General features: G+C 44.6%; 14 protein-coding genes across 14 annotated transcripts; 4 read left to right on the top strand and 10 right to left on the bottom strand. All coding sequences in view use genetic code 12, as the record gives it.

The window, feature by feature from the left end:
* Positions 1 to 1,028: 1,028 nt before the first annotated feature.
* APN2 (DNA-(apurinic or apyrimidinic site) lyase) lies at positions 1,029 to 2,834 on the top strand (the record flags this gene model as incomplete). Its single annotated transcript, XM_002615003.2, has 1 exon — positions 1,029 to 2,834. The coding sequence occupies one exon, from the start codon at positions 1,029 to 1,031 to the stop codon at positions 2,832 to 2,834; it is 1,806 nt and encodes a 601-aa protein (XP_002615049.2).
* A 275-nt stretch (positions 2,835 to 3,109) lies between these two features.
* On the bottom strand, positions 3,110 to 3,823 carry TBP1 (TATA-binding protein; the record flags this gene model as incomplete). The annotated part of the gene is made up of 1 exon (XM_002615005.1): positions 3,110 to 3,823. One exon carries the CDS (start codon positions 3,821 to 3,823, stop codon positions 3,110 to 3,112), a length of 714 nt encoding a protein of 237 aa, XP_002615051.1.
* A 531-nt stretch (positions 3,824 to 4,354) lies between these two features.
* On the bottom strand, positions 4,355 to 4,753 carry FOB63_004162 (uncharacterized protein; the record flags this gene model as incomplete). Its single annotated transcript, XM_002615006.1, has 1 exon — positions 4,355 to 4,753. The coding sequence occupies one exon, from the start codon at positions 4,751 to 4,753 to the stop codon at positions 4,355 to 4,357; it is 399 nt and encodes a 132-aa protein (XP_002615052.1).
* A 1,090-nt stretch (positions 4,754 to 5,843) lies between these two features.
* On the bottom strand, positions 5,844 to 7,043 carry FOB63_004161 (uncharacterized protein; the record flags this gene model as incomplete). Its single annotated transcript, XM_002615007.1, has 1 exon — positions 5,844 to 7,043. One exon carries the CDS (start codon positions 7,041 to 7,043, stop codon positions 5,844 to 5,846), a length of 1,200 nt encoding a protein of 399 aa, XP_002615053.1.
* Positions 7,044 to 7,994: 951 nt separating this feature from the next.
* FOB63_004160 (HIG1 domain-containing protein) lies at positions 7,995 to 8,582 on the bottom strand (the record flags this gene model as incomplete). The annotated part of the gene is made up of 1 exon (XM_002615008.1): positions 7,995 to 8,582. The coding sequence occupies one exon, from the start codon at positions 8,580 to 8,582 to the stop codon at positions 7,995 to 7,997; it is 588 nt and encodes a 195-aa protein (XP_002615054.1).
* A 292-nt stretch (positions 8,583 to 8,874) lies between these two features.
* Positions 8,875 to 12,492, bottom strand: FOB63_004159 (uncharacterized protein; the record flags this gene model as incomplete). Its single annotated transcript, XM_002615009.2, has 1 exon — positions 8,875 to 12,492. One exon carries the CDS (start codon positions 12,490 to 12,492, stop codon positions 8,875 to 8,877), a length of 3,618 nt encoding a protein of 1,205 aa, XP_002615055.2.
* A 261-nt stretch (positions 12,493 to 12,753) lies between these two features.
* Positions 12,754 to 13,008, top strand: FOB63_004158 (uncharacterized protein; the record flags this gene model as incomplete). Its single annotated transcript, XM_066102380.1, has 1 exon — positions 12,754 to 13,008. One exon carries the CDS (start codon positions 12,754 to 12,756, stop codon positions 13,006 to 13,008), a length of 255 nt encoding a protein of 84 aa, XP_065958276.1.
* A 71-nt stretch (positions 13,009 to 13,079) lies between these two features.
* Positions 13,080 to 13,673, top strand: FOB63_004157 (putative integral membrane protein; the record flags this gene model as incomplete). The annotated part of the gene is made up of 1 exon (XM_002615011.1): positions 13,080 to 13,673. The coding sequence occupies one exon, from the start codon at positions 13,080 to 13,082 to the stop codon at positions 13,671 to 13,673; it is 594 nt and encodes a 197-aa protein (XP_002615057.1).
* A 1,099-nt stretch (positions 13,674 to 14,772) lies between these two features.
* Positions 14,773 to 15,570, bottom strand: RVS161 (amphiphysin-like protein; the record flags this gene model as incomplete). Its single annotated transcript, XM_002615012.2, has 1 exon — positions 14,773 to 15,570. The coding sequence occupies one exon, from the start codon at positions 15,568 to 15,570 to the stop codon at positions 14,773 to 14,775; it is 798 nt and encodes a 265-aa protein (XP_002615058.2).
* A 623-nt stretch (positions 15,571 to 16,193) lies between these two features.
* On the top strand, positions 16,194 to 16,637 carry FOB63_004155 (uncharacterized protein; the record flags this gene model as incomplete). The annotated part of the gene is made up of 1 exon (XM_066102379.1): positions 16,194 to 16,637. One exon carries the CDS (start codon positions 16,194 to 16,196, stop codon positions 16,635 to 16,637), a length of 444 nt encoding a protein of 147 aa, XP_065958275.1.
* Positions 16,638 to 16,693: 56 nt separating this feature from the next.
* FOB63_004154 (uncharacterized protein) lies at positions 16,694 to 17,734 on the bottom strand (the record flags this gene model as incomplete). The annotated part of the gene is made up of 1 exon (XM_002615013.2): positions 16,694 to 17,734. The coding sequence occupies one exon, from the start codon at positions 17,732 to 17,734 to the stop codon at positions 16,694 to 16,696; it is 1,041 nt and encodes a 346-aa protein (XP_002615059.1).
* Positions 17,735 to 18,152: 418 nt separating this feature from the next.
* RAD3 (TFIIH/NER complex ATP-dependent 5'-3' DNA helicase subunit) lies at positions 18,153 to 20,525 on the bottom strand (the record flags this gene model as incomplete). Its single annotated transcript, XM_002615015.2, has 1 exon — positions 18,153 to 20,525. One exon carries the CDS (start codon positions 20,523 to 20,525, stop codon positions 18,153 to 18,155), a length of 2,373 nt encoding a protein of 790 aa, XP_002615061.2.
* Positions 20,526 to 21,418: 893 nt separating this feature from the next.
* Positions 21,419 to 22,108, bottom strand: ADK2 (adenylate kinase; the record flags this gene model as incomplete). Its single annotated transcript, XM_002615016.1, has 1 exon — positions 21,419 to 22,108. The coding sequence occupies one exon, from the start codon at positions 22,106 to 22,108 to the stop codon at positions 21,419 to 21,421; it is 690 nt and encodes a 229-aa protein (XP_002615062.1).
* Positions 22,109 to 22,988: 880 nt separating this feature from the next.
* Positions 22,989 to 23,990, bottom strand: FOB63_004151 (uncharacterized protein; the record flags this gene model as incomplete). Its single annotated transcript, XM_002615018.1, has 1 exon — positions 22,989 to 23,990. The coding sequence occupies one exon, from the start codon at positions 23,988 to 23,990 to the stop codon at positions 22,989 to 22,991; it is 1,002 nt and encodes a 333-aa protein (XP_002615064.1).
* Positions 23,991 to 25,123: the final 1,133 nt, after the last annotated feature.

Raw genomic sequence — 25,123 nt, 5'->3', positions numbered from 1 at the left:
CTGGACATGCATCATTGGACATTTCTGCCCATGGATTGACTGGTGAAAATCATGAAATTACAATAATTTGATAGGATGTAACAGATTTTGACAAGAGAAAAGTTGAAACAAAAGAGTAAACTTGTCGAATCTGAAAGTACCAGTATGATCCATTCTTTAGAATTGTCCTTACTTGTTATTAAGGAATACTTCTCAGTGTCTATGAAGATGCAATATTCGCACCTTGATGCTAACTTTTCTTTCTCGAAAGGTCACTTTACATTAAATTTAATCAATAGAAACGAAGTAACAGACGAAATTGCTCTTTGCAAAATTGTTTCCATTTAGGGTTCTTAAAGACGATTTCGGTAAGTCTTCAATCCACTGGTCATAAGAAATTAGGAGTTTGGGCCAGTTATGTAAAATAATGGTGAGTTACACAGTCTAATACTATGTATCATCCATTTGCGTATTATTAAAAACAGATTTGACTTAGTAAACAACTTTTTGAATATAGTACTAACTAACATGATTTGATCCAGTGTTTAATCTCCATCGACCAGCACTAGAGGAAAGAGCAAAGAAATGAGAGATTAGATAGCATTATAAAGTGAAAAATTAGTCAGATAAGTCTAAACTATTCAAGATCACAATCGAACTACGTTTTGTAGTGGTGATTTCGAATGTTGAACTAAAATGGCTTTCGAATATAATTACTCCTAGAAATCCTAAAAGAGATCCGATGTATTTTCCATCCACAGAACATCAAAATTATTTCTTAGACTAGCATAGCCGCATTGTTGCTCATTTCAAAGTTCATTTATATGTTCGTCTTCTAAACTACTTGACAGTGCGAATACATGTACCCCAGAAATTCTCACCACTCCAACATCTTTCTTTTGTCTTCTTTATTTAACTATTATTTTTTTTATCTTTGTCTTTATCTTTTTCTATTCTTTTGGTTTCCATTCCTTTCATACTCCTAAATCCCCATTCAGTCTGCCGCTCCTTTATACGTCCCTTGAAAATCCATCTACCAAAACACTTCCATGCTTCCGCCTTTGGACAAAGTTCCACCAAAACCCGCCAAATGTTTGCGTTTCATGTCCTTCAATATAAACGGCGGTAAATCGCTCTTTAATTACCACCCATGGAACCTGCTACGAACATACGACAATCTAGCTTTGGCATTAAACGCCGATATACTTTCCCTCCAGGAACTCAAAATCCAAACAGACGCTATCGCCCACGTGGCTCTGGTTGCAAAGTTCCGAGCGTTTGTGTCTGTCCCTAAGGAGAAAAAGGGGTACAGTGGCGTGGCGCTATATGTTCGGATTCCAACGGACGAAGACCCGGACCATGTTCGCCAGGCCCTAACTGTGATTCGTGCAGAGGAAGGCATGACCGGCCGCTTGTTATCGGCTGAAAAGGTCCAATATAAAGATTTGCAGCCAAACAAAGCCATTGGCGGCTATCTCGAAGCCGAAGAGGTACTGCAAATGGGACTTGACGAAACAAGTCTTCGGCGTTTGGACACCGAGGGTCGTTGTGTGGTCGTGGAGTTAGCTGGAGGAACTGTGGTTTTCTCCGTATATTGCCCAGCCAACTCGCAAGGATCGGAAGAGGGCCAAGAGTTTCGTATGGCATTTCTTTCTGTACTTTTGAAGAGATGCCGCAAACTCCACGAGATGGGGAAAAATGTGGTTCTCATGGGCGATATAAATGTCAGTATGGATCTTATTGATAATGCAGAAGGAATCGACGTGGCAATCAAGGAAAAACGCGTTGTCAATAATCTAAGAGAAGGTGCAGCAGCTTTCGAAGAAACAAACAAGTCCGAGTGTCTCTTATTCCGCAATTCACAGCCCCATCGGACGCTTTTGAACTCATATGTGATTCCATCACTTGAAGGAGTGTCAAAGAAGGAACAAATTTTCTGTGACACTACGAGACTAATACAGAAACGTCGCCTAGCTATGTATACGGTTTGGAACACGCGGACAGGCGCCAGACAAGCGAATTTCGGGTCTAGAATCGATTTGATTCTTGCTTCTGGCGGAGAATTCATTCGAAATGTTGTTAACGCAGATATTCTTCCTTTTCTTTACGGATCAGACCATGCACCGGTTTTCACAGACGTGGATGTTAGCTATCAACCCCTCTGTCCAATAGAGGCACAAAAAATAGCATTCGAAGCTAGATACTTTTACAAGTTGGTCAGACACCGAGACATTTCCTCAATGTTTGGTGCCATAAACAAAAAACGATCCGTTACTCCAGAGCGGACAGAAAAGTCTCCCAAACCACAGTATGTTAGTCGCAAAAAACCAAAGACCCAGGGCCAGCAATCCATCGGTAACTTTTTTTTCAAAGACAACAAGGTTAATGAAGACGATCGATTGAATCACAATTCTAATATAAAGGCGACTCAGAATTCAACTAACGAAGGTCAAGGCGGAGAAGTAGGAAATGAGAAATCAGGAGAAGTTACTAATAATAACGTGGAAGGAGACTTACACAGTAATGCTGTCGAAAGTACAGTGCATAATACTAAAAACAAAGACATTTTGCATCAGAAAAACGGACACTTATCGAGTGAGGAAGACCAACCACCACAAACGCCAAAGACAATCAAAATCAATTCGGTGCAATCGCTCATGTTACTGATGTATGGCAACCCTCCATATTGCAAGCATAAAGAGCCATGCATCCTCAAAACCAGTCTCACAAAAGCAACTAAAGGAAAAAGATTTTGGTGCTGTCCCAAAGAAAATAAAGGAGGCTACGGTGAAATGGGCGACCATCGATGTGATTATTTCGAATGGGCAAAGCCAAACGCTGGCAAGGCAGAGTAAAAGAGGAAGACATCTGACAGAAACCATGAACCATGATACAGAATGGAAACATACTACATTCATTATTCAAATCCATTTATGAATTGATGGTATGCACGCGATGTATATCGCCCAATAGGGCAGAGAAGAAACCGGGATGGCGAGGGATGAAATGAAATGCAACCACAAAATTTACCCAAAGGCCACTAAAACTAAAAATACACTAACCCAAACCCCAGCACACTTCTCCGCTCGCCAGGCACTCATATCCCTGAAAAACTAATGTACACAGTCTTTTACGATTTACGGAATTCACTCAACACAGGATAGATAGCTTCGAAAGCAGCATAAATCTCCTCTCTTTGCTTTGCACCTGTCAAGACGATCTTTCCGGAAACGAAAATCAAAAGAACAATTTTTGGCTTAACCATTCTGTAAATCAAGCCAGGGAACAACTCGGGTTCATAAGACGAGAAAGTTCCGTGCGAGAAGGCCAAACCTTCCAAACGAATTGGGAACTTGACATCACATGAACCAACAATGTTTTGGATCTTGAAGTCAGTGAATTTGGCATTGAAACCCAACTTCTGGATGATACGTGCATATTTTCTCGACGCCAATTTGGAGTCGTCCTCGGACTTGGCACCAGTGACAACCATCTTACCAGAAGCGAAAATAAGGGCAGTGGTTTTAGGTTCTCTGATTCTCATAATCACTGCGGCAAAACGCTTTGGATTGTACTCGGCATTACGAGCATGCAATGCAATGGTCTTCAAGTCCAAACGACAGTCCAAGTTGACTGTGGCGACGATATTCTGTAGAGTGGGAACAATGCCAGACATAGCACTATCATCGTCATTCTCGTTGGGTTCCTTCACGCCAATCTCACCTTCGTCCTTCTTGATCATTCCGTTTGCATCAGAATCAATCCCTTGGGGAAGAGACAAAGAGCCAGGAGCGGTGAAGACAGAAGCAGCGGCGGCGTTTGTGGGTAACTTCAAAGAATCCATTATTCTGTGTTAGTTAAATGAAACTAAGGTGTAGTATTAATATTTCTGAGACAAAGATGACAAGCTAATGTATCCTTGTGTATAAGAGACGAAAGGTAGACCTTTGCAGGTGTATCGGTTCAATCTCAGTATATAAAATGAAAGGCAACGAAAAACAGTATTAGTTGCAGGAACACTGTATATAAGACGCCAGATGACACAAAGTCCAAAAATTCACCCGGTCAGACTGAGGCGGGAACCCCGCGCCTTATATAGTCGCGCAGTTTCGTCCGGGTAACAGCTATGTTACATCCCCTACTGCACACAAGCATCAGCCTCCATCTCTTGAACTCTGTAAAGCACTTTTATCATAAGTATTCTGCTCGACCACAAATGTAGATTTGGAGTTGAAAATATGATGGTCAAGAATTAAACTGAATTTTTTCCACCGCTCTTTTTGGTTGTGATTTTAGCAAAAAGGTGAAAAACTAAATATCAAATGCGAGTTAGAAAGCAAAAAACTAAACATCAAATGCAAGTAGCCACAGCTTTCTAACGTTCTCTCAAGAGCTTGTTTCTCTTTTCCTTTCTTCTCAATCTCTCCACCTTCTTTGCATGCATCTTTTCGGCGATCTTTTCGTATCTTTCCTTTTCTTCTCTAGCCTCTCTTCTCTTCTTGATGGCTTCGATTCTTCTGTTTCTCTCGTCCTTCTTTTCTTGCTTCAACTCCTTCAACCGTTGCTTGTATTGCTCTTCCTGGAGTTTCTTTTCCTCTCTCAACTTCCAGGTGCTAAGTTTCCGAACACCAAGCGACTTGACTCTGAAAGCGTCTTTTTTGATTTTCCAATCTTTGCCGTTGACACGAGGACCTTCGCCGATATCTTTCTCGGCAAGCGGATCAATATACTTTTTTGGAATGTCCTTGTATTCTTTTTCTGCTGTGGCACTCATTGTGGTATGGAGATTTTTGTACGATGAGCAGAAAAACGATGATTTATGTGCGCGTGTGCAGGAAAAGACTAATTAATGCCCTTTCTCTATTGATGGACAAGAAATATATGGAGGGGAATATGTATGAAAAGTCGTGTAGAATTATCGTAGTTTTTTGTCACTTCAAAGAAACGTAGGAGAAGTGTTCTTGTGAAATCCGGTATGCGTACCGGTTATAGCCTTAACTTTCAGCTGAAATGGATGCGTCTATGTGTAATTCGAGCCGTTTTCACATAAGATTATATGGTCGGATTTTTCTTTCAGGACATTTGTGTAGCTCGTACTTGCGAAAATGCTAAGCTTCTTTCTGTCTGGAATACAGTAGTTGGTCAGTCGGCGAATTGAGATGGACAGACACTGGTAATAAAACAGACACTCGTTATTACATGGCACTCGTAATTGAATATTCGGAATAAAATTTTACATTCAACTATCTCTTCGGTTATTTATATGATATATTCAGCTAATAATAATGTCAGTCTCTTGGGTGTAGAAATTTTATGGCCCACTTATGTGACATAGATAATATGAAAATGTTGAGGGCTTCATTACATCACTTTAGACACACCTTCTGTGTTCTGATTTGATATTCGGCTCCATTGATGATTTATTTTTAAGAAGCATTAAAACCTTTCACAGAAACTGCTAAGCCTACGGGCCACAATACTTAGGTTTTTCGTATAGTCTACAGACATTATTAGTAGTTAGACGAATATGAAATATTTGACACACAAGACGTTAGGAGAAAAATCGGGAATCTTTTACATGCATCTCTTTTTTGTAAGCGAATAAATTGTATACTCACACAATTCAGCATGTGAAGAGTCGAGAAAAGGTAGGAGGTACTGAAGAAAAGGTAGGAGAAGTGGTTCAATTAAGATCTTCAAAACGATATTTGGTCTCTTGTGGATTTAAAAGACAGCATGGATTCCTAGCATCGCTAGCTACTATGAGTTTAGTCCAATCAAATACAACACTATTCTTGAAAATCCGTCTACTCCTATGAAATTAAAACGCAAACGTAATTCAAATGCATTGAGTCTTATGAACCTCATCCGTCCAAAACCTCTGATTGCTTATCTATAAGCAAAATGGCCCGCCGCATCCATTTTCGGGAACGGGTATAACGGGAGAAACCATCCTCGTATTTAGGCATTTCCCAATTAGAGTCGTAGAACACCCAGCCCTCTTTCGATCGGTTCTTGTTAAACTCGGCATCAATTTTCCACTCGTCATCCATCCACTGCCAGCTATAAGTGTACAAATCATTTTCGAAAACAGGGAATTCAAACTCGTCTTGATGTGGATTGGGGGCTGCGAGCATCAGATCCATGTAGCAGAAACTTGATCTTTCGCCTGGGTAAAGAAGCTTGGTCCAGCCAAGCCCCAACCAGCGACGTTCGTTTTCCAAAATATCAAACCGGACAGTTTGCTTGAGTTGTGTGGGCGAAACTATAACTTTGCGGAGAATAGAGAAGTTGTTGATTTTGGCCTGGTGCTGTACTTTCTGTGAATCTTCCTCCACATCTGTCGCTGGGGCCGTGACGCATGGACTGCTTGCCGCTCTCTCTCGGAATCCAGTGTCTGCTTTTCGGCGAGAGAGCCGAATGTCAAGTCCTGTCAATTGATGAGCAAAAATTCTTGTGTAGATAGAACGCCATATGAGTCTGCGAATGGAAAAAGCCCAGGGAGAGTGGAAAGTCAAAAACACGGTGCCAATGATCCATGCAAAAGACCGAGGAGTCAAGAGATTCTGAAGCACAAATACGTGGAGCGGCGTGATGGCCAAAGTGCCCAAGGCCATTTTATAGTAGTTTTTCAGCGAAAAGTGCAAGTTTTTCGCTGGGCGAAAGAAAAGCTCGAAGCGGACAGTGATGTTATGGAGAGCCAGCAAGACTTCCTCCACTGTGGGCCTTTCGCCAAACTTGGAATCGTAAATGACCGAATCGGCTCGCCACACGATAGATGTGAAAAGTAGTACAACAAGAAAAGGAAGAACCCAGTACTTTAAAAAGTCCCAGTACAAGACAAGGATAGAATAACATACCACGATCAAGAAATTCTGGTACGGGTCTTCATTTGTCCAAGTGATGATCTCGAGAAAATTGTCAATGAAAAGAAGATATGGAAATATGTTGGATAGAGCAGACACAAGAATGGGGCTTTCCACTAGAAGCTGGGTGTGCGACGAGGAGACCAATAGCCGAGCTTCTGACGGCTCAAAAACGGCGTGCACCACTTCATCGGACATTTGGCAAGTGTGGAAGAATTAGCGGGTATGAAAGAATCAAAGATAGACAAGGACAGGATAGCAAAGACAAGGATAGCAAGGACAAGGACAGTAAAGACAATCCTTCCAATAACGCAAGTACAGAGAAGTGATTATTCAGAGCAAAGTGATATTTCGAAACACTGTCTATGGAATGGAGAGTAGTGGACAATCCACCATGTTCAAATGTGGAGAAGGCACATGACAGTGCGCAGATGTAAAGGTCTGGTCCGAGGACAAGAAAGATGAAGGGTGAAAGGGAAAAAAGAGAAGGGAAAAAGAAGAAAAACAGCGAAAAATGAAACCACGGGCAGAGTGAGACAGAAACCCAAAGTTTCTTCGCCTCCTTAGTTTGCCCCTGGTTTTTCTACCGCATAACATCTGGTGAGAATATTCACTGCGATTGCGAAAAGGGCCATACGAAAGAAGGGATATGCGAAAAGAAGGGCTGAAACACTATGCAAAAACCAAGCACCACAGTGCTCATGTGACGATTAGAGCTTTTCAAACGGCTAATCCTTCCTTGCAGAAAAGCACGCCACTGGGTTTTTCCGAACAAGGGTTTATCCGAGTATGGGCCCTGCACAATGCCTTCAAATCCTCTTGCATCAGGTACGATCGTATACGCGCAGATAGCGCCACTTTGCTTTTTTGCACCCAATGTTACAGTCTGGCCCGTTGCTGTCAAACATGTCAGATTGCTCTATGCGGTTGGGGGGCATGGGATCTGACAGGAGACAGAAGACAGAAGACAAACGAAGACAGAAGACAAACAGAGAACATTAGCAAATACTAATCGTTCCTGGAACAATTAGCAACTATTTTTCGACGGGAACAAGCAGAATAGTAATCTCTCTCAACGGCTACAATTAATCGCGACATCTTTCTACCTCGTTTGTGATGAGTGTGTATTGAATGTGCTAGTAGTCCCGACTACATACGCTGGCCCTCTCTGTCCTCGATGATCCGCTTCCAGTCCGGCTTGGGAGCAGGAAGCGCCAAGTCTCTTTCCCGGACGCTCATGGCTATGGTGCTCAACAACAATAAGACAGTAAATGCTTGTGCGTACATTCTCGCTTGCACGGCCTTCTGTGCTGTGGTCATCACCCGGTCTCTGCTGACCATGCTCCATGCACCAGCAAGAGACGCGGCCCAGGCGCCCACAATCAACTTGTATCTGTTTTCAGACGCCTTGAGGAAGAGGCGGTCGCCCACAGAAAGCTGTGCAAGACGCTCTCTTTCCTCACGTTTGGTCTGAGTCAAGTAGTCCGACCGGTGCATCATCTCGCTGAACTTGACGGACCCTTCGTCGGCCCAGAAAGCTCCAAGGCCAAGCGTGGGCAAGGTCCACATACATGCTTTGATGGTTTGGGTGTACAGACCGTACTGGACTGGGTATCTTCTCTTGAAAGCTGAAACAAAAACAGCAGAAACACCCAAGCCTAAGACAAGACCCTTGGCTCCCTGTGCCAAAGTGTGCTGCCAGTGCTGGTTCTTGTGGTTTTCGTCAATGAGCTTCATGGTGATGGAATAAAAGAGTACTTGAAAAGATGTGGTGAGAAGAAACGTAAAACCTTGCGGCTCACGCCTCTTTATACCACCAGTCCAGGGGCCACCCCTAAAGCCCAACAACAAAGCCCCTGGGAATATTCTACATCATCAGACCGCATAGCCCGTCGTTTAGAGCAGCTGTGGTCTTGCATTGTGTTATCACCTCATTTGATTACGTACACACCCATTCATGGTTTCAAACCGTATGCAGATACTTCACCACAACAGCCACAAGCGTCGTATTCGCTTACATAGCATGGTTTCAGAACGCATCTGCTTCCCCTTCGCCTTCCGCATTGGGTAATTCTGTCTGTGTTCTTGAAGCTTTGGCATTCCGTTTTTCTAGCATGCGCCGCCGCTTGTTGACGAATAGCAATTCATTGCGTCCTGCGCCTTCGGTGTTAGGCTTCAATATGGAATTCAACGTGCTGGTGGTTCCAGAGTAGTACAAGTCGTTTTCAATCAACTTATCTCCGCCAAGATACAAGATCTTGATGCTGCTTCCAAAGGCAATCGCCACAGACTTAAATCCGTACTTGACAATATAATTAGGCCGCGTGGATGAGAATTCAGCGTCTGTAGGTGCATTGGCTGGAATGTTGTACTCTAATAGCTTGCCGTTTTGTGCAGTGATCACAATACCTTGCCAAAGTTGGTCTATCGTGGGGTGTTTCTGCTCTTTCTTCGCCTTTGCAGATTTCTTCCGGGTTCTAAGCGAGCTCAATCCGTTCTCGGAGCTCAACGAAAAGCCAGACTGTTCAACAGCTGCTTCATCCCCTTTCTCTGACGGAGGAGAAATTTTTCTTATGCCGAGAATCACATTCATATCTGTCACCTCCCACTTTTCGATGTCCTCGTACCAGTACTGCTTTTCAATGGCCGAGTCCAATCCGACACATCTGATTTCCCTTGGATCTCTCTCCACTCTCAAACAGATGTTGTTTCTGGACTTTTTGTTCTCCACCGTGAACGTATGCATTATTATCGTCTTGTCATAAAAGTCTTCGTAAACCAACGAGAGAGACTCGAACGACGCACATCCGCAAAACTTACAATGTGTTGGCTCTGAATGCGCCACTCTAAAAGTGTCTGGCTTGAAGTGTCCAATTCCAAACACTTTGAGGACTGTTCCCGTTTGCACGTCTATGAGTTCTGCCAGCAAGTCTTTAACGCGGACAATCATTCCCACGAAATCAATGGTTATCACTGTGGACTTATTGATGACCTGGTATTTCTTGAGATCCGAAAACACCGTAGTCTCGGCTTCTTGTCTCTGCATGTGTGTCTGTCGTTGCAATTCAAATGCCGTAGAAAAGTCATGCTTGAAACTGATTGCAGACCCTGTACGTGACATCAATGGAGGAGCAAAATTGGCCAAAGTCTTGGTTGATGAGTAATACACATCCAAGTCGAGCTTCTGGAATCTCCACAAGTTATTAACCGCTGTTCCCACGATAATATCATCATTTGATAAATTGCAAACCACACGGTCGTTGACTCTTGCAGTTTTAAGAAACTTCAGCGAGATGATTTTGAGATTGCGCAACTCTGGTTGACCCTCATATAGCTGGGTCAACAAATTGTACACCTTTATTTGGATGTTATGACACGCAACGGTGATCATTTCTCCCGTCTCAAGAACGAGCACAAACTCTTCCTGAATCAACTCTTTATCAATATTTTTCTCGGAATTCTCGCTTCTACTTTCTTCCATTTCGGTGACTGAAGGAGGTGGATAGTTTCCTGTGAGTGGACCTCCTTTATTAGAAGATACGCTGCTGCTTCTTCTCGTGTGCTGTTTCCGTTTCAGCAAGAGTTTTCTGGCAAGGAAGCCAGCAACTGTCTTTTTCCTGAAGAAAGCATTCACCACATGCATTTTCTTTCTAGATTGGTTTAGTTCGCTTGTCAACGACACTTCCCACACATACTTTAGAGACTTTCTTTCAAAACACTTGATCCGACAATGCTTATTATTAATGAGAACAATGTAATTTCCATCATCACTGATCTCAATATGATTAACGGGCCAAAACTCGGCCTTTTTAGCATTGGGATCTGAGCTTTCAAAAAATGTGGCAATGTTTTGGGGCTTCGACGACTCGACTTTGCTCAACGGGGACCAAATCAATACTTTGTGGTCTAAATCAGTAGATACCAAAAATGAACATTTGGGGTTGGATACAAGCTTGAGAATATCAGTTTTATGAGTTCCTGATAAAGACAAGCACTCGAAAAATTTGACTTTATCGTTTTCCACCAACTCTTTGTTAGTCAAACCGGAATCTGGAGAGATTAGGGCGGTTAGGGCATCCAGACCGGCATTGCTATCTTGTTTTTTGGAGTGGGTAAAAATGAAAGTCAACTCTGCGATAGCAAAAACGAGTACACATCCAGCCAAAAGCTCAATAACAAAGAGATAATCGTACCTCTGAGACATCTGAGCCAGGCTTCTGAGACCAATCACCTCCATAAAGCCGACAGACTCATTTGGAATAACAAGCATAATGAGCAAGATGCTGACTGCAGTAAGGCAAATGGTAACAACAGGAATCCACAAACCCAAAAATCTTTTCAGCGACACAGGGCTTACTTTCAAGCAGTATGTTCCCAAACGGTACCTCCAGGTATTTGGCGACGTTGGTTTCTTTTCTGAGACACCCAAAAGGAAAGAAGAAATAGGGTTCATTTCATGCACACCAGAATCGTCATCTGACTCCAAGGGCAGCAGCTTCAACAAATCTGTGAGATCAACTCTATTCAAATCAATCACAATAAGTCCCACAAGATATGTTAACTGCAAAAAGTGGTCAATGAAAAGCGCCAACACTGAAGCCCGCTGAAGAGTGGTAACTCTAGTAACGAATATTTGTTTGTGGTTTTCATCCATGAATTCTGCCACCGTATTTTTCAAAACACACAAAAGAGCATGGAAAGCAGCATCGTTGATGAGAAGGATTACCGTCGTGTTTGGGATAGGGAAAACCCAAGCAGCAAACTTGTCAAGAAACAAGTTTCGACGCAAAAACCTGGTGATCTTGAACACGCCTCTAGAGTTCTGTACACTATTGTTGATGCCAAGATAGAACTTGATCAAACGTTTGTGCAAATTTTCTGGAGCACCAAAGGCATTGTCTCCGGCCAAATCGTTAATGGTACGAAACAAGTTTCGAGAGCTCAAAAGCATGATTGAGAGGAGATAGGATGTCAAAGAAACCGAATTAACTGGGCCAAAGGCATGGAAAATAGACACGCCTTGAAAGCGGCCAACAATGAAAAGGGCAGCAAACGCAGATATGAAAACGCTAGTTAGCCAGCCAATAAGAAGGCCGAACGTGGAGCGGATTTTGTGCTGGTTTGCCACAGATAAATAGCAATGGACAATCAAGAGGGAAAAAAGACAGGCCTGGACGGAGAGTGCTAAATAGGTCACAATGTTGACTATAGGGTTTTTTCCTGTGATGGAAGCGTAATAGTGGGAAAAGTCCGCAGACGCTTTTGAGGAATCTCCTTCATGAAGCGCCACTAGTTCGATCATGGAGGAATTGGGCAAAAGCGGAGGAACATCGGGTTTGAAAAAGGCGAAAATGTTCAAGAGTCCCGCCTGGTAAATCAAGTGGTTGCGTTTCTTCATGTCGCCAAAAAAAAGCTTAATCACTTCGGCCAGAAGATGGTGGTTGAGGTTTTTCAACATGAACCGCTCCATTTTCTCTTTGTCGTGAACGGAAAGGTCTGGGTCACACGGGAACGGCCACATGGATATTGGCGAAAGCGCCACAACGCTCTGGGATTCCAATTGCGCCTGGAATTGCTCTATTTCACACACAAAGTCGTACTTTAGCGTGTTTCCCGACGTCGGGTTAGACAAGGAGTATTTCACCATGTTCAACCCGGAGACATCAGGAAGCGGAAGAAAAGACTTGGCGTGGACAGACTTCAAGTCTAGGCCGGTGTCGAGCGTGGTATTGTCGAAATGAGAAACGAGCGGCCCGTTCAACGGACGTAGCGTGAAATCGTACAAGCTACTGTAGGCGCATAGGAATATGGAAAGAAGCGGAAGGATGATGATGCATTTTGGATTCTGCAAGATAAAGGCGGTGGCTCGAATCAACCATGGGTGTATTCTGGACATTTTGGCGTCGCCATGTATAAGAGAAGCAGCAAGCAGTGGCCCGTTTTGGCTGGGGCAGAAAAGACGCTAGTGGAGTCGGGCGGTTTTCGGATTTTGTTCAGATTGGCTCTCGAATATCGAGCAAATTTCGAGTTTCGGATCTTGGGCAAAAGTACGGGCAACACACAGCGGGGACAATTGGAAATGGACAAGTGGAACAAAAGAAACAGTGGCTATGGACAACAGCGGGCAATGTGGGATTGCCGTGGAATGGTGTGCCTAAAGTGAGGAAGCGAAAATTCCAAATGGTCGGGCGTTCCTATACATTACTTATAGTGGGAGAGGCACTTTGAGCGATCATGCACAGGACATCAGAAGATCGCTGCAACGTGACTTTTGTCTGGCTTATTTTTTTTCCGTCCGTCCTTGGCCTGACTTGCGTTTGTCGCCTAACCTCGCTGCGGCCATGGAAGTTCCATGTGCTTCTTTGTGCTTCGTTGTGCTTCCGTCTTGTTTGGCCCCGTTTGACATGGTGTCTCACTTTGACGTCACCCGCCCGCATTTGTCAGTGCGGGACCTCTGTGCATGTAGCCCAAAAGAGTAACGAGTACCACACAAGCGGAACCCGGGGAAAACTGGAGAATCTAGCATACAAGAGAGGCGGGGCCATAACGGTCGAGTTTACGCTGCGGCTGAAGGTTGGGCCGAGACGGAATTTTTACAATTTTTTTTTCCGTCCGTTTTTCGTCACTTGCGGCGGTGGTCATTTTCGACAAAAAACCGTTGCTGATGTTCGCGTAAATCACCTGTTTGGTCATCGGGACTTGCAAGTAGCAGAAACGGGCCCAACGTCCAAACCGGGCCGAACAAATTTAGCTGTATTTTTTCCCGCCTTTGCTGTGGCTATGACATTTGGATTACCAATTGTGGTCATGCCTTGGGGCTGTCACTAATTTCCCACCAGTGTCCATATGCAAGGGAAGACAAGGTAGCCATGATCAGTAGGCGGGTGTATGCATGTGGATACGTCATGACGTCCAAATGGACGGTCCTAGAATATCTATTTAAGCATGTGTAGGCCTTTACATCAAGCAAAGGAGAAAAGAAATCCACATATCAGACAAACAAATAAGAAAAGAAATAAATGAAATCAACAAAGGAAATCGATAGGGGTTCCGAGTGAAAAATCAGAGAGACAGAACCGAAGTCATGGAGATTAAGGCGAACGGCAAAATAGAGGCCGAAAGCTTCGAGAGAAAAAAAAGTTTGGGACACTCCAGAATCTCTTCAGATGACCACAGTAGCCAATGGTTAAGGCGTTCAAAGCAAGAGATTGGAAAAGATAGAAGATCAGCAGATGTTTTTGAAAAGACAGCTTGCGATGTCTACGTTTGTGATGGCATTTTCAAGGCGCAAGATTTTCGTACTTGTATCTACGTAGAATGTAAGAAACACCAGCAAATGAGAGACGAGCTTGGAATGGGAGACATATTCACGATTGAATCCACATGAGAGAAGATTTTCCAGCATCCTTCGCTTTAGAAAATAAATTCAAACTCTAAAACATTCCAGAATCCACCCAGTGTCTAAAGGGCATAAAGAACCCAAAGACTGTTTTCACTTATCACCCATCACTTTCGCCAAGTCCCAGCAAATTATTTCTATCAGGAGAAAGAGACAACTGCTTCAAAACCCATTTATGCACCAAGATCTCGAATTCTAAAGATACCGAGGATCGAAAAAATTCACCACATCAGACAGAGAATAACGATCGAGTATCGACCTTGACCAGATAAATCCTATGAAAAAAATGCATCCCTCCACGAAACCGAAAGCCAACTTGAACAATCATATGCCAACTCGGTGAATAAAATTACCACTTGTGAACAAGCGAAAGTTTACATGACGAACGAGATAGCACCTAGCATGAACAGTTAACAGCGAAAATTCTTCAAAAAGACGAAACCATCCTACAAGCATACACTCAATCATCATACACTCAATCATCATACACTCAATCATCATACACTCAATCATCATACATTCAATATCCTACTTGGCTCCCAAACTGGTGATGCTCAAACTTCCCATTTGAACAAGCAAATCGTCGATACGAGCATCCAAAACTCCGTTGGCATAGTCGTCTCTGCTTTGCTGATCCAAGTACTGTTGTAACTGCGCCAAGCGGGAGTAGCCCTCGGTACAAAACTTCAACTGGATCTTGACCAAACTCTCAAACGACGGATCGTAAAAGGGCACTCTCAAACTGATGAGCTGCGGCAACTCTGTTTTCAACTGCTGGTTCAACTCTTCGAAAATCTCTTTGGAAATGGCCAACTCTTTCTCGGCACGTGGCAATTTGCCTGCGTCCTTGGCCGGCTTGTCAATTAAACGCCTCACTTTGGCCTTGCATTGGTCGTAATCAGTTTTCTTGTGCGCTCTCTTCTTGATCGCCTCGTCAATTTCGCCAAAGTAGTTTGCAAACTTTGTCACAGGGTCCAAAATCGTCTCCCGGAATGGTCCGTCCACCTGTTTCACTGTTTCCTCGTCGAAATCCTTGACACACTGTAAATAGTAAGTACCGATATTAGAGTAGATGGACCCGCCTTGCTTTGCCTCTTCGTACAAGTTCGAAACAATCTCGGCAATTGTCACCTGCGACGCCGTCACGGCTCTCAACGAGTCCAAGTAGGACTTTGATGCTTTCTGCAAGTTTTGGCCCGCCGTCCGCAATGTCTTGTATCTTCTTTCTTCGGTGTCGAAATCCTTGTCAATGGTCTTGTCGACATCCTTGACCATGATAGAGTTTCCGGCTCTGTTAATTGCCTTTTTGAAGCCTTCCCACGACATTTGTCTTGAAGTTTTGAATCTGGGTATATGTAGCGGGGCTCATACGGATTTGTAATGTTAGCGCTCCCGAACCCAGAGGTCACGTGCGCTCCTGCCAAGTATTAAGGAAGCAACAGAAGAGGAACAGAAGAAGCAACAAAAGAGCAAGGAGAAAATGAAATTGTTCGGATGGGCCATTTGTTTGTGCGTTGGTACTTTGAGTCGTGTTTATGGACTTTGGTGTTGTGCTCATAACATAGGGCGAGATCCGATTGCGTAATCTAACAATACAGTATGGATGGAATTGGTATAAAGATAGTACATTGGCTGTGTAAGATAGTAGAAGTCGAGTACGAAGACGTTATGGTCCATTTAAAAAGTGTGGTTGAAGAACTGTAGATACTTGTTAAAGTGGTTTGACCGTTCCTGACAAGTCAAACTCGTAAGTCTTGACATGTCAATCTCGTATGCTTGACAAGTCAAACTCGTATGTTCTGGTACTTGTGTCTGGATCTGTGAAATGATGTGAAACATTTCGGAATACTGTTTATTGTACAAGTTTTAGTTGTGTCTAACAATTATCTCATTACTGTTTGTTAGTCAGTCCTTATATTCTTTCCGCGGGTGCAAAAAGACAAACCACAATGACCAACGACGAAAACACAGTGCCGCCCTTCCAAGTTCCAGCACCTGGAAAAAGAACCAAATCTCCTCTCATCAGCTGCAATGCTGTCAAAAAAGCAATCCCCAAAGCGAAGATGTCTGTTTCGAAGGTTCAAGACCCACCAGTATCCATGAGAGAAACAAAAGTCCCTTACCCTGCTTCGTTCATTTCGGCCAAAAGAGAAGCATGTGGCTTCTATCATCTGGGTGTTGTTTCTCATATGAGCGGCCCATTACTTGACGACAGTGCTCCGTTGGATTTTTCGCCCTTGGAACATCTCAAAGGTTTAGTCAACGTTAAGAGTGCCGGTGTGTTGGCAAATGAGTGGGGGTATCCAGGTGATCTGGGTTTTGACGAGGCTGAGTTGCAGTATTTGGCCAATGCAGAAGCCTTCGTCTTGTCGAGCGATGAAGAGGCTCAATAAGTTTATATCGAGTGCAAAAGTCATGTCTTGAGAAGTAGCGTAAATGCATCTCCCAGCTATGTATTAAGATACTGTAGCTCTTTCCATCCTGCGCCGCTCAACTTTTCTCGGGTGATTTCTTTGTGTTTCCATTTGGATGGGTTTTCTCGAAGTAGCCCCACTGAACAATACAAAGAAGCGCCGGCCCACGCGCCTAAGCATGGTGTTTTCTGAGCTTGTAGCGTTCCGAGTTGATGATTCACTTGTTCGATGATCTTCTCTGTAAGTCCCAGAACCAGAGCTAACACACCCGAAAATAATATGTTCAGAGCGACCAATGGTCGACTATCTATGTCAAGAGCCAAGATTTCGGCAGCTATGCGTGCCGGCAAACCGTCTTTGGAGAATAGCGATTGCAACGTTTCATTCTCAATTGACATTTCCGTCGACACCAGGGCAAAATCTCCATCTTGGTTCATGCTCATTCTTTTGACCATCAGGTAATGAATGGATTCCCCGGAATACTCCAGCAAGGATCTGGATGAGACACAACGCAAGTCGCAAACACAAACCACACAACATTCGTTCCAGCCAAAATGGACTAGCGTTCCGTTTTCGACCCCACCAGAAATGGCAAGACATGGAGACCGGGGAAGAAAAGTGACTGCCACAGCTGCGTTTTGGGCAAATAACGACTCACATAGCAGCGCTTTCTCAACAGCCGCCATTCCCCCGTCTATAATAAAGAGCTTCGCTGAAGCATTGGAGATGAGAAGCAGCGCCAGAATGAGATGTTTGACTAGTCGAGATAGTGCTCTGAATTTATCGTTTTTCCAGCAGAACCAGTGGGTACCGTAGTCCTTGTTGTACTGGGAAACTGATCTCTTTTCGCCTTCGCTCAAACACAGGCGAATCTTGTCTTTTTCCTCGGCCAGCAAGGCGTGTGATCCAAGACCTAGAAACGTGGGGTACCGGATTTCATTGTCGGAATAGACAAATTTCTTCCAAAGCGGCGAAGTTGGAGTAACACAAACATGGAATTGAGGCTCTCCGGCGAATCCTAGAGCGACTTTTTGGGCAGTAAATTCCAAGATAACCGCATAGTACTCATGGGCCATTGGTGATGAGAAATGAGAGTGCAGGCTGAAACTCAGTAGTAGGTTCTCAACAAGCTAGAGGAATAATCTAAAAGACGAATACAATTGGACTATAAACTTGATAGTGACACATCAGAAAAATTTTGGTATTGAAGCATGTTCAAGTAAGTAAGTGAAAGTGTATTCGAATCATCAAGAGTGATGTATCCTTAGATACGAAGACAGATGGCCCCGGTGTTTTAACCTGTATTAGACGTAAGAAACTTGGTCCAAACAGACAAAGGGGAGAGAATATTCATGAGCTCAAATATGTCTCAGACAATTTGTCGTCAAAAATTACCATGGAGTGGACTTGAATACTTTATAAGGACGACGCTTATGCTACATTTTATCCGCTCATATGAACACTATTGTCATTGCATTACCTATAACAACCCCATTATAAAAGATCGAGATCTGCGTCGTCGAGATCCATAAAGTCATCCTCCTCTGCCTCTTCTGGCCCTTCTTCAATCTTCTGTTGCTTCTGCTGTTTCTGCTGTCTTTGGAAGCTTTCAAGCTGCTCCAAATTCCACACAGATACACCTTCCTGGTCCTTTGGATTTGACGGTTGTGCTAGAGTACGTAAAAATTTCTTTGCCGCAGCCAACGCCATATCTGTAGATAAATTAAGGTCCGACTCGAGAAGTGCCTGCGCAATCCACTTAGGAAGCTGGTTTTTCTTGTTTTTGAATCGCCGATCGGCCAAAACCATGATACCGTAGTCGTCCTTTCCACGCAAGACCCGACCCAAACATTGCGCCGCATGTCGCATGGCATCGAAAGAAAGAAAATCGTTCTCTTTGATCTGGTAATGGTCACGTAAAAATTCAAGTCGTGCTTTCAAAATTCTCGATTCAGTATACTGGAACGGAATTCCAATCATGAGCACAGTCCGCCCGTAATGATGGTCGAAATCGATTCCCTCTGAAACTTTTCCACGCGCAACAGAGAGAAGAACGGCACCCCTGCCGTTTGAACATGCTTTTCTGTAAGTTTCCAATGCCAACGCTGTTTCCTGTGCATCGGGGGTTTCAACAAGAATCAACTTGTACTTCCAAACCTCATCTAAAACACCCATGGTCTGCCACATGGAAATAATCGACTCCATATATAAGTAGGAGGGGAAGAAGACCACCATACCATCAGGGGTGATTTTGGAAAATTCTATGAGAAGCGAACCGTAGTTCCGGACCACAGACGGGTCGTTTCTGATTTCAAAACGCGATGATATCGACGTCTGGTCCAGGCCCTTGGTTACAATCATGGGCAAGAATGAACGTCTTGCCAACGTCATGGTATACGATTCCTGGATCACCGTCTGGAAATTAAGCATTTTTGGATACATGTCCAAAGGAGAAATGGTTCCGGAGGTGATAATCACCGACAGGAAACGATCAAAAACAGGCTTGATGGCTATAGATGCATCCAAGCACGTGAAATGCAAAATGGGGTTAGGCACTGTCAGCCCCTCAGTTTCGAACGGCTCCAAGATAAGTTGAAAACCAGTGTCGTACGTAGAAACCAACGTGGCGAATGTGGCAATATCCTTCAATGCATTAAGGTCATCAACATCGGCTAAGTCTAGCGTCCTCACAAGCAAGGAGAGCCGCTCCAGGCAAAAGCGCAAAGGCTTCCTTTCGATGAATGTGAGTTCTTTGAGATGCTGCAAGAAGCTGACTGGGGTTTCACTGATGACATGAAGAACCTTCATACGTGTTTTCAAATACTCAATAAACCGCTTCAAGAAAGAGAGGAAATGCTCTGCCTTTCGGATATTTCCCGGCACAGCCTCTTCCAAAAGGTCTTGCGGCAAGGCCGGGTTTGCCATGAAAAGCTCTTCGTCTCGTGCAATTTCGTTCTGTCGAAGTCCCTCGACAAGTTTTTCATATTCGTCCTGAAGTTTGGCGCTATCCTGGGCCTTCATTTCATCGACCGCCTCGGCCAACTTATTAGCGCCTCGGCCAGCTCGTTTTAGCGTGTCGTCGGTCAAATATAGCGAGAGCGATTCGATGCACACATTGTCGATGTTGTGGGCCTCGTCGAAAATGACAATGCTATCTTTGCTGAGCTCACGAGAGACACGCTCGGCAATCTTAGGGTCGAGAAGGTAGTGGTACGAGTAGATGATGATGTTGCAGAAGGAAAGCATTCTTCTGACCGTGAAGTAAGGACACGTTCCGGCCTGCTTGCAGTAGTCAAGCAACGCCTCGAACGAATAAACGCCACTGGGAATCAAGTCGTGCTGGTCATAGTCGTACAATTTCTCGTGGAACGAGCATAGCCCGTACTGGTCAGAGTGGTTCCGCATCTCGTCCTGTGAAACGTTCTGTTGCTCAAGCTTCTGCTTCAATTGTCCGTTGGTGAGCCGGCGGCACTTTTCGTCCACCACTGCCCCTTTTCTTTCTTTCGACACGGTCGGATGCAAGCACAAGTTCTTTCTGGATGTGAGTCCAAGGCCCCGGAACTCTTCCACATACCCAAGTTCCAGGGCACGATATTCCATGAGCAGATGCAACTCCACCAACGCCTTTTCAATCTCCGACATTGTCCGCGAGCAGTAGACAATCTTGCGGTGCTCGGGATAGTGCATCTGGTACGCCACGGTAAGAGAAAGAAGCGAGACGGTTTTGCCAGTTCCTGAAGGCATTTCCAAAATGCAGTTTCCACCCACATCCAAGGTCTTTTTGATATCGCACATGTAAGCATACTGCTCGGGGTAGATCCGTGGGTACGGAAAAAGCACCGGCAAGTCGTCGATATAGAACTTCATCTAAGAAAAGGAAAGAGATGAAGTTGTGGAGATCAAAGAAGTGCGCGACCTGTATCTATATGGGCCAGGTGGAAGAGGCAAGATACATTATCAAATACAGAGAGGGAAATACTGAAGGTGAAAAAGACGGTGATGAAGTCTGTGATGAAGGCTATTGTAATAAGGCTATTGTAATAAGGCCAGTTAATTTAATTAGTTGTATGATGAGTGACATCTAGGTTTGAGAGGATGATGTGCGAATATATCATCAGATGGTAGTCTCCTTCTGAAAGCAATCATTGAGGCAAAATAGAGCTGGGCTTTGCTTCAAATTACCAAGCCTCATCTTAATAATTTTCAGGCCCAATTATATGGCTGGAGTGGACTTATGTTGGAAATACATGTTTTGGCTGATAAGTCTGAGAGCTAAATCCTCAAAAGAATTCTACTCACTGTGTTATGCCGAACACTACAGAGACGAGGACTGAATGAAGTTAAATTAGCCAGAATGGAGTAATTGGAAGATGTGCTGTTTCACTCCATTTTTGCGCAATTCATGAATCTTGGGTATTTTGCATCTTTACATTCTTTTCGCCTTTAATAGACATAATTACTTGATGTACTTTCAATAGATTGCACCAAATCACAAGTTCTGTTGAGTTTCGCCAATTTGGCATCTACATAAGTATTAAAGTCCATTGCAGAGAACGTGCTGATCTTACGAATGCAATGATGTGAAGCTGGGTTCCATTCGAAAACCACAATGGTGAATGAAGTTCAACCACTTGAACTAAATACTCGAAAGGGCATGTAGTTCAGTACTCAAAGGCCAATGAAAATAGTTGTTCCCTGGTCGGAATTCATGTATTAGAATACGGAATATGCATCATGGACTTCTATCGAGTAAAATGTGCTCAGCTCAGGGCATTTCCTACCTCCTCCACAATTTTCTTCAACTTCGGGAAAATCTCATCAGAAGTGTCTCCGCTCACAGTGTGCAACACGCCTTGCTGCTGATAAAACTCTCGCAAGGGCACAATCTCCTTTTCATACACATCCAAACGTTTCTGGAAAACCTCGGCTGTGTCGTCGCTCCGCTTGACCAACAGCTCCCCTGTGAAATCGTCGACAAACGGCTTCTTGGGCGGATTGTAATCCAAATTGTATACGCGGCCACTGGCGGCATGGACCCAGCGGGCCTCGATGCGGCGCAAAATCACCGACGGATCGACGTCCAACTCCACAACAAGATTCAAGTTGGCGTTGCTCTCGCGCAAAAGCGGCGAGATGGTTTCCGCCTGGCCCCGGGTGCGAGGGAACCCGTCCAAAAGCCAAGACGCCGAAGGGTTGAGCCAATGGCGTGATTTCAACTGGGTGGTGATAAGATCCGCCATGGTCTTATCGGGAACAAGCTCTCCTCTGTCAATGTACTGAGACGCCTCGGATCCGATGGGCGAGCCGCTGGCAATCTCAGCCCGGAGAGTGTCGCCGGACGATAAAGGTTTGATGTTGGGGAAAGCTCGAAGAAGACGAGACGTCTGGGTTCCTTTGCCAGACCCGGGCGCTCCAAGAAGAAGCATGCGGATGGGACGCGAGAGCGACATGCTTGGAAAAGTATAAATATGAAAGCTGAGAAACGATTCTTTTGCGGGCTAGCAGAACCTCTGAAGAAAGAAGTGTAAATGTGAGTGGACGTAGCTTTTCCGCATATTTTGTGGGGAAGATGCGCGCAGAAAGCGAAATTATGCTTGCGATCCAGGAGAAAGGAAAGTTGCTGGTTTTGGGAGGATGTGTTTGGAGGATGGGATGTGTAGATTTGTCGATGGGAGCGTAATGTTGCTGTTTTGCGATTGCTGGAGCCACGGACTTACGGATCTGAGACGATATTGTGTGACTGGAGATGAATAAAGAGATTAAATAATTTACTCAAGAAAATATTGGAAACGACAATGGAGAAGACTGGGAATAATGGACCTTAACGTACCAATGGGCTTAACGTACCGAATGGGCTTAACTTACCAAATGGGCTTAAGTACCAAGTGGGCCTAACTTACCAAATGGGCTTAACGTACCAATGGGCTTAACGTACCACATTTCAGTCGAAGCCAGACCTAGTTGTGCAAAGTACAACTTGAATTAAATATCTATTTCTCCGTTGCCCTATAATATGGTGTCATTGCGTTCAATGCTTAATGGTGCATAGTCCTGTAGACGGTTTGGAGCCTCTATACTGACACACGAGAATAGGACGTCTGTTACTGGCTGTGATAGACAGTCAAATGAGAAACGATTTAGGAGGAAGTATTCAATTGGCAAGGTTCTAAGCTCCGTCGTCTTAGTTGTGGAATCCATGCCATGCACGTTCGGATTACAGAGCCACTACACATTGGAGCTCTTATAGAATATAGCCTCTTGTAGACGAAGTACAAACGTCATACCCACCGCTCTTCTCGTCAGTTTATTGTCTATGAACGCAGTCGACCCCTACTCCTCATCGTCGGAGTCGATGATCCGCCGTCTCTTGCGTCTCTCCTCTTCGTCGTACTTGGCTGCTCCGGCCGCCTTCACACTCTGCAATCTCTCGGCTCCGCGCTCAAAAGCCTCCTCCAACGCATCGTCCTCGTCATCCATCTCTGGCTCTTCGTCGTCGTTGGCCACGAAATCGTCTTCGTCGTCGTACTCGTCGCCATATGTGCGCTCGAACCGCTCGTATGCGGACTCGTTTCGGCCCGGCGCAGGACTCTCGGTCCTGCCCAACTTCTCCTCTTGCAAACGGCGTTTCTGCTCCATCTGGCGCCGGAGCTTGAGGCTGCGGCGCTCGTGCTCGTCGGCGGCACGTTGTTTCAGCATAGGATCGGCGTCGGTGAGCGTGTTCAAGATCTTGTCCTTCTTCTGGATGTTTTTCACGGCCTGTGTCAACTGGCGGTGGGTGGCCGTTCCTGTCGACGCAGGAAGCACGCTGGCGGTTTTGGTCAAGATGGAGTCGTTCTGCAACACCTCGTGGTCCACATGGCTGCGGGCAAGAAAGTTGTCGGCCAAAGGCAAGGCCCGGAAGTCAAAGAGCTCGCTCCCGACTTTCAACGACAACAGGCCGTCGTCCCACTGCACGAAATGGGCGTTGGACTGTTTCACAATCTCGTCGTTGCCCGCATTGGTGTACCGCCAGCGGAGAGTGTTTTGGTTCAAAAGCTTCTCGGCAATCACGTCGTTTTCCATGGCCTTGGCGTCCATGGCGCTCGCGTGCCGTTCGCGGGCGTTCTCGGCCACTTTCGCCTTGAACTCGTTCGGGTCAAACGGGTGGGCGTCCACCTGAAGGAAAACGGGCACTTTGATGATGAAGGTGTCTTCTTCGGGCTTGTGAGACACGGCGTGCCGCGGGAGCGAGAGGTCAAGCGTTTTCTGCTCGCTGTCGCTTTCCGGAGCGACGTTGTCGTCGCCGAAAAGATCTTCTTCGTCGCTCAAACGGGACGTTTCCGAGTCGGACATGTTCTTGTGTATTCTTGTAGGTGTAAAAAAACTCCAGGTGCGACTGCGAAATTGGTGAAAAGCTGGCCAAATCTGAACGGTGACAGATAATGTTAGCCCAAACTTTGTTCACTGTGTTTTTTGGTAGAGGCCAAGAGGACAGAAGGCATCTGAAGTTTAAGGCTAAATCTGAAGTCTGAAGGCTATGTCTGATGGCTATGTCTGATGGCTATGTCTGATGGCTAAGTCTGATGGCTAAGTCTGATGGCTATGTCTGATGGCTATGTCTGATGGCTATGTCTGAAGACTGAAGACATACTGAGGCCGAAAAGGTATTCAGTAATTCCTACAAAACATCACGTAAGAAGACAATCACCAGCCTCCATACATGTCATCTCGTATGACTTCATCTTGGGTATTCGATGGAGGTTTAAGTGTTTGAGTAATTGTCTGTATTCGTACGTAAATGCTAGTCAGACGGAATTTGCTTCAATTATCTAGGTCAATGAGAAGATTTACAGCAACCCTGGTTTACTTCTACAGTTATTTGGCATTGAAGAAAAGTGTGGGTGTTGTCATTCAATACCATTTTTCGTGCAAATGGCATTTCTCACCAAAAATTACAATGTGGAAAGTCGAGTATCTCAATGACAATGTACATGATATGAGGTTTGTAGATATGGCTGTTATAGAAAAATAGGGTGAATTTCTCGACAAGGGCTTCACTAAATATGTATTTTTGAATATCCATCATTTCTTACGTGTGCATGGTTATTTTGCCCAGGTGCAACAGTCTACTTCGATCTAGTATCCATGCCTCCAAAGACTAAAGAGAAACAAGTGCCTACATGTATCAATACTCCTTCTGTATAAAACTTCTATAAATGTGCTGAACAGATTGGGAGAAATCAAAAACAGGGTATCCTAGTTCTGAAAGGCGCAGACACACTTCAACACTTTGCAATCTTCAGAAGTCACTACATGGACACGTCCTAAGAATACAAAGCACAAAGGAAGACTCTGTTGGCACAATCAGGGAAGCGAAAGCGAGCGAATGTATTAGCGAGAGACAAGGGTAGGGATGACGGCATGGGCCGAGATACCAGCAGAGGTTGAAACCAAAGCCGGTGAGTGTAAAATATGGACATAAAATG

This window comes from Clavispora lusitaniae (assembly GCF_014636115.1).
Source record: "Clavispora lusitaniae strain FDAARGOS_655 chromosome Unknown tig00000187_pilon, whole genome shotgun sequence".
Taxonomy (NCBI): domain Eukaryota; kingdom Fungi; phylum Ascomycota; class Pichiomycetes; order Serinales; family Metschnikowiaceae; genus Clavispora; species Clavispora lusitaniae.
This window is presented reverse-complemented; position numbering and strand designations above follow the sequence as displayed.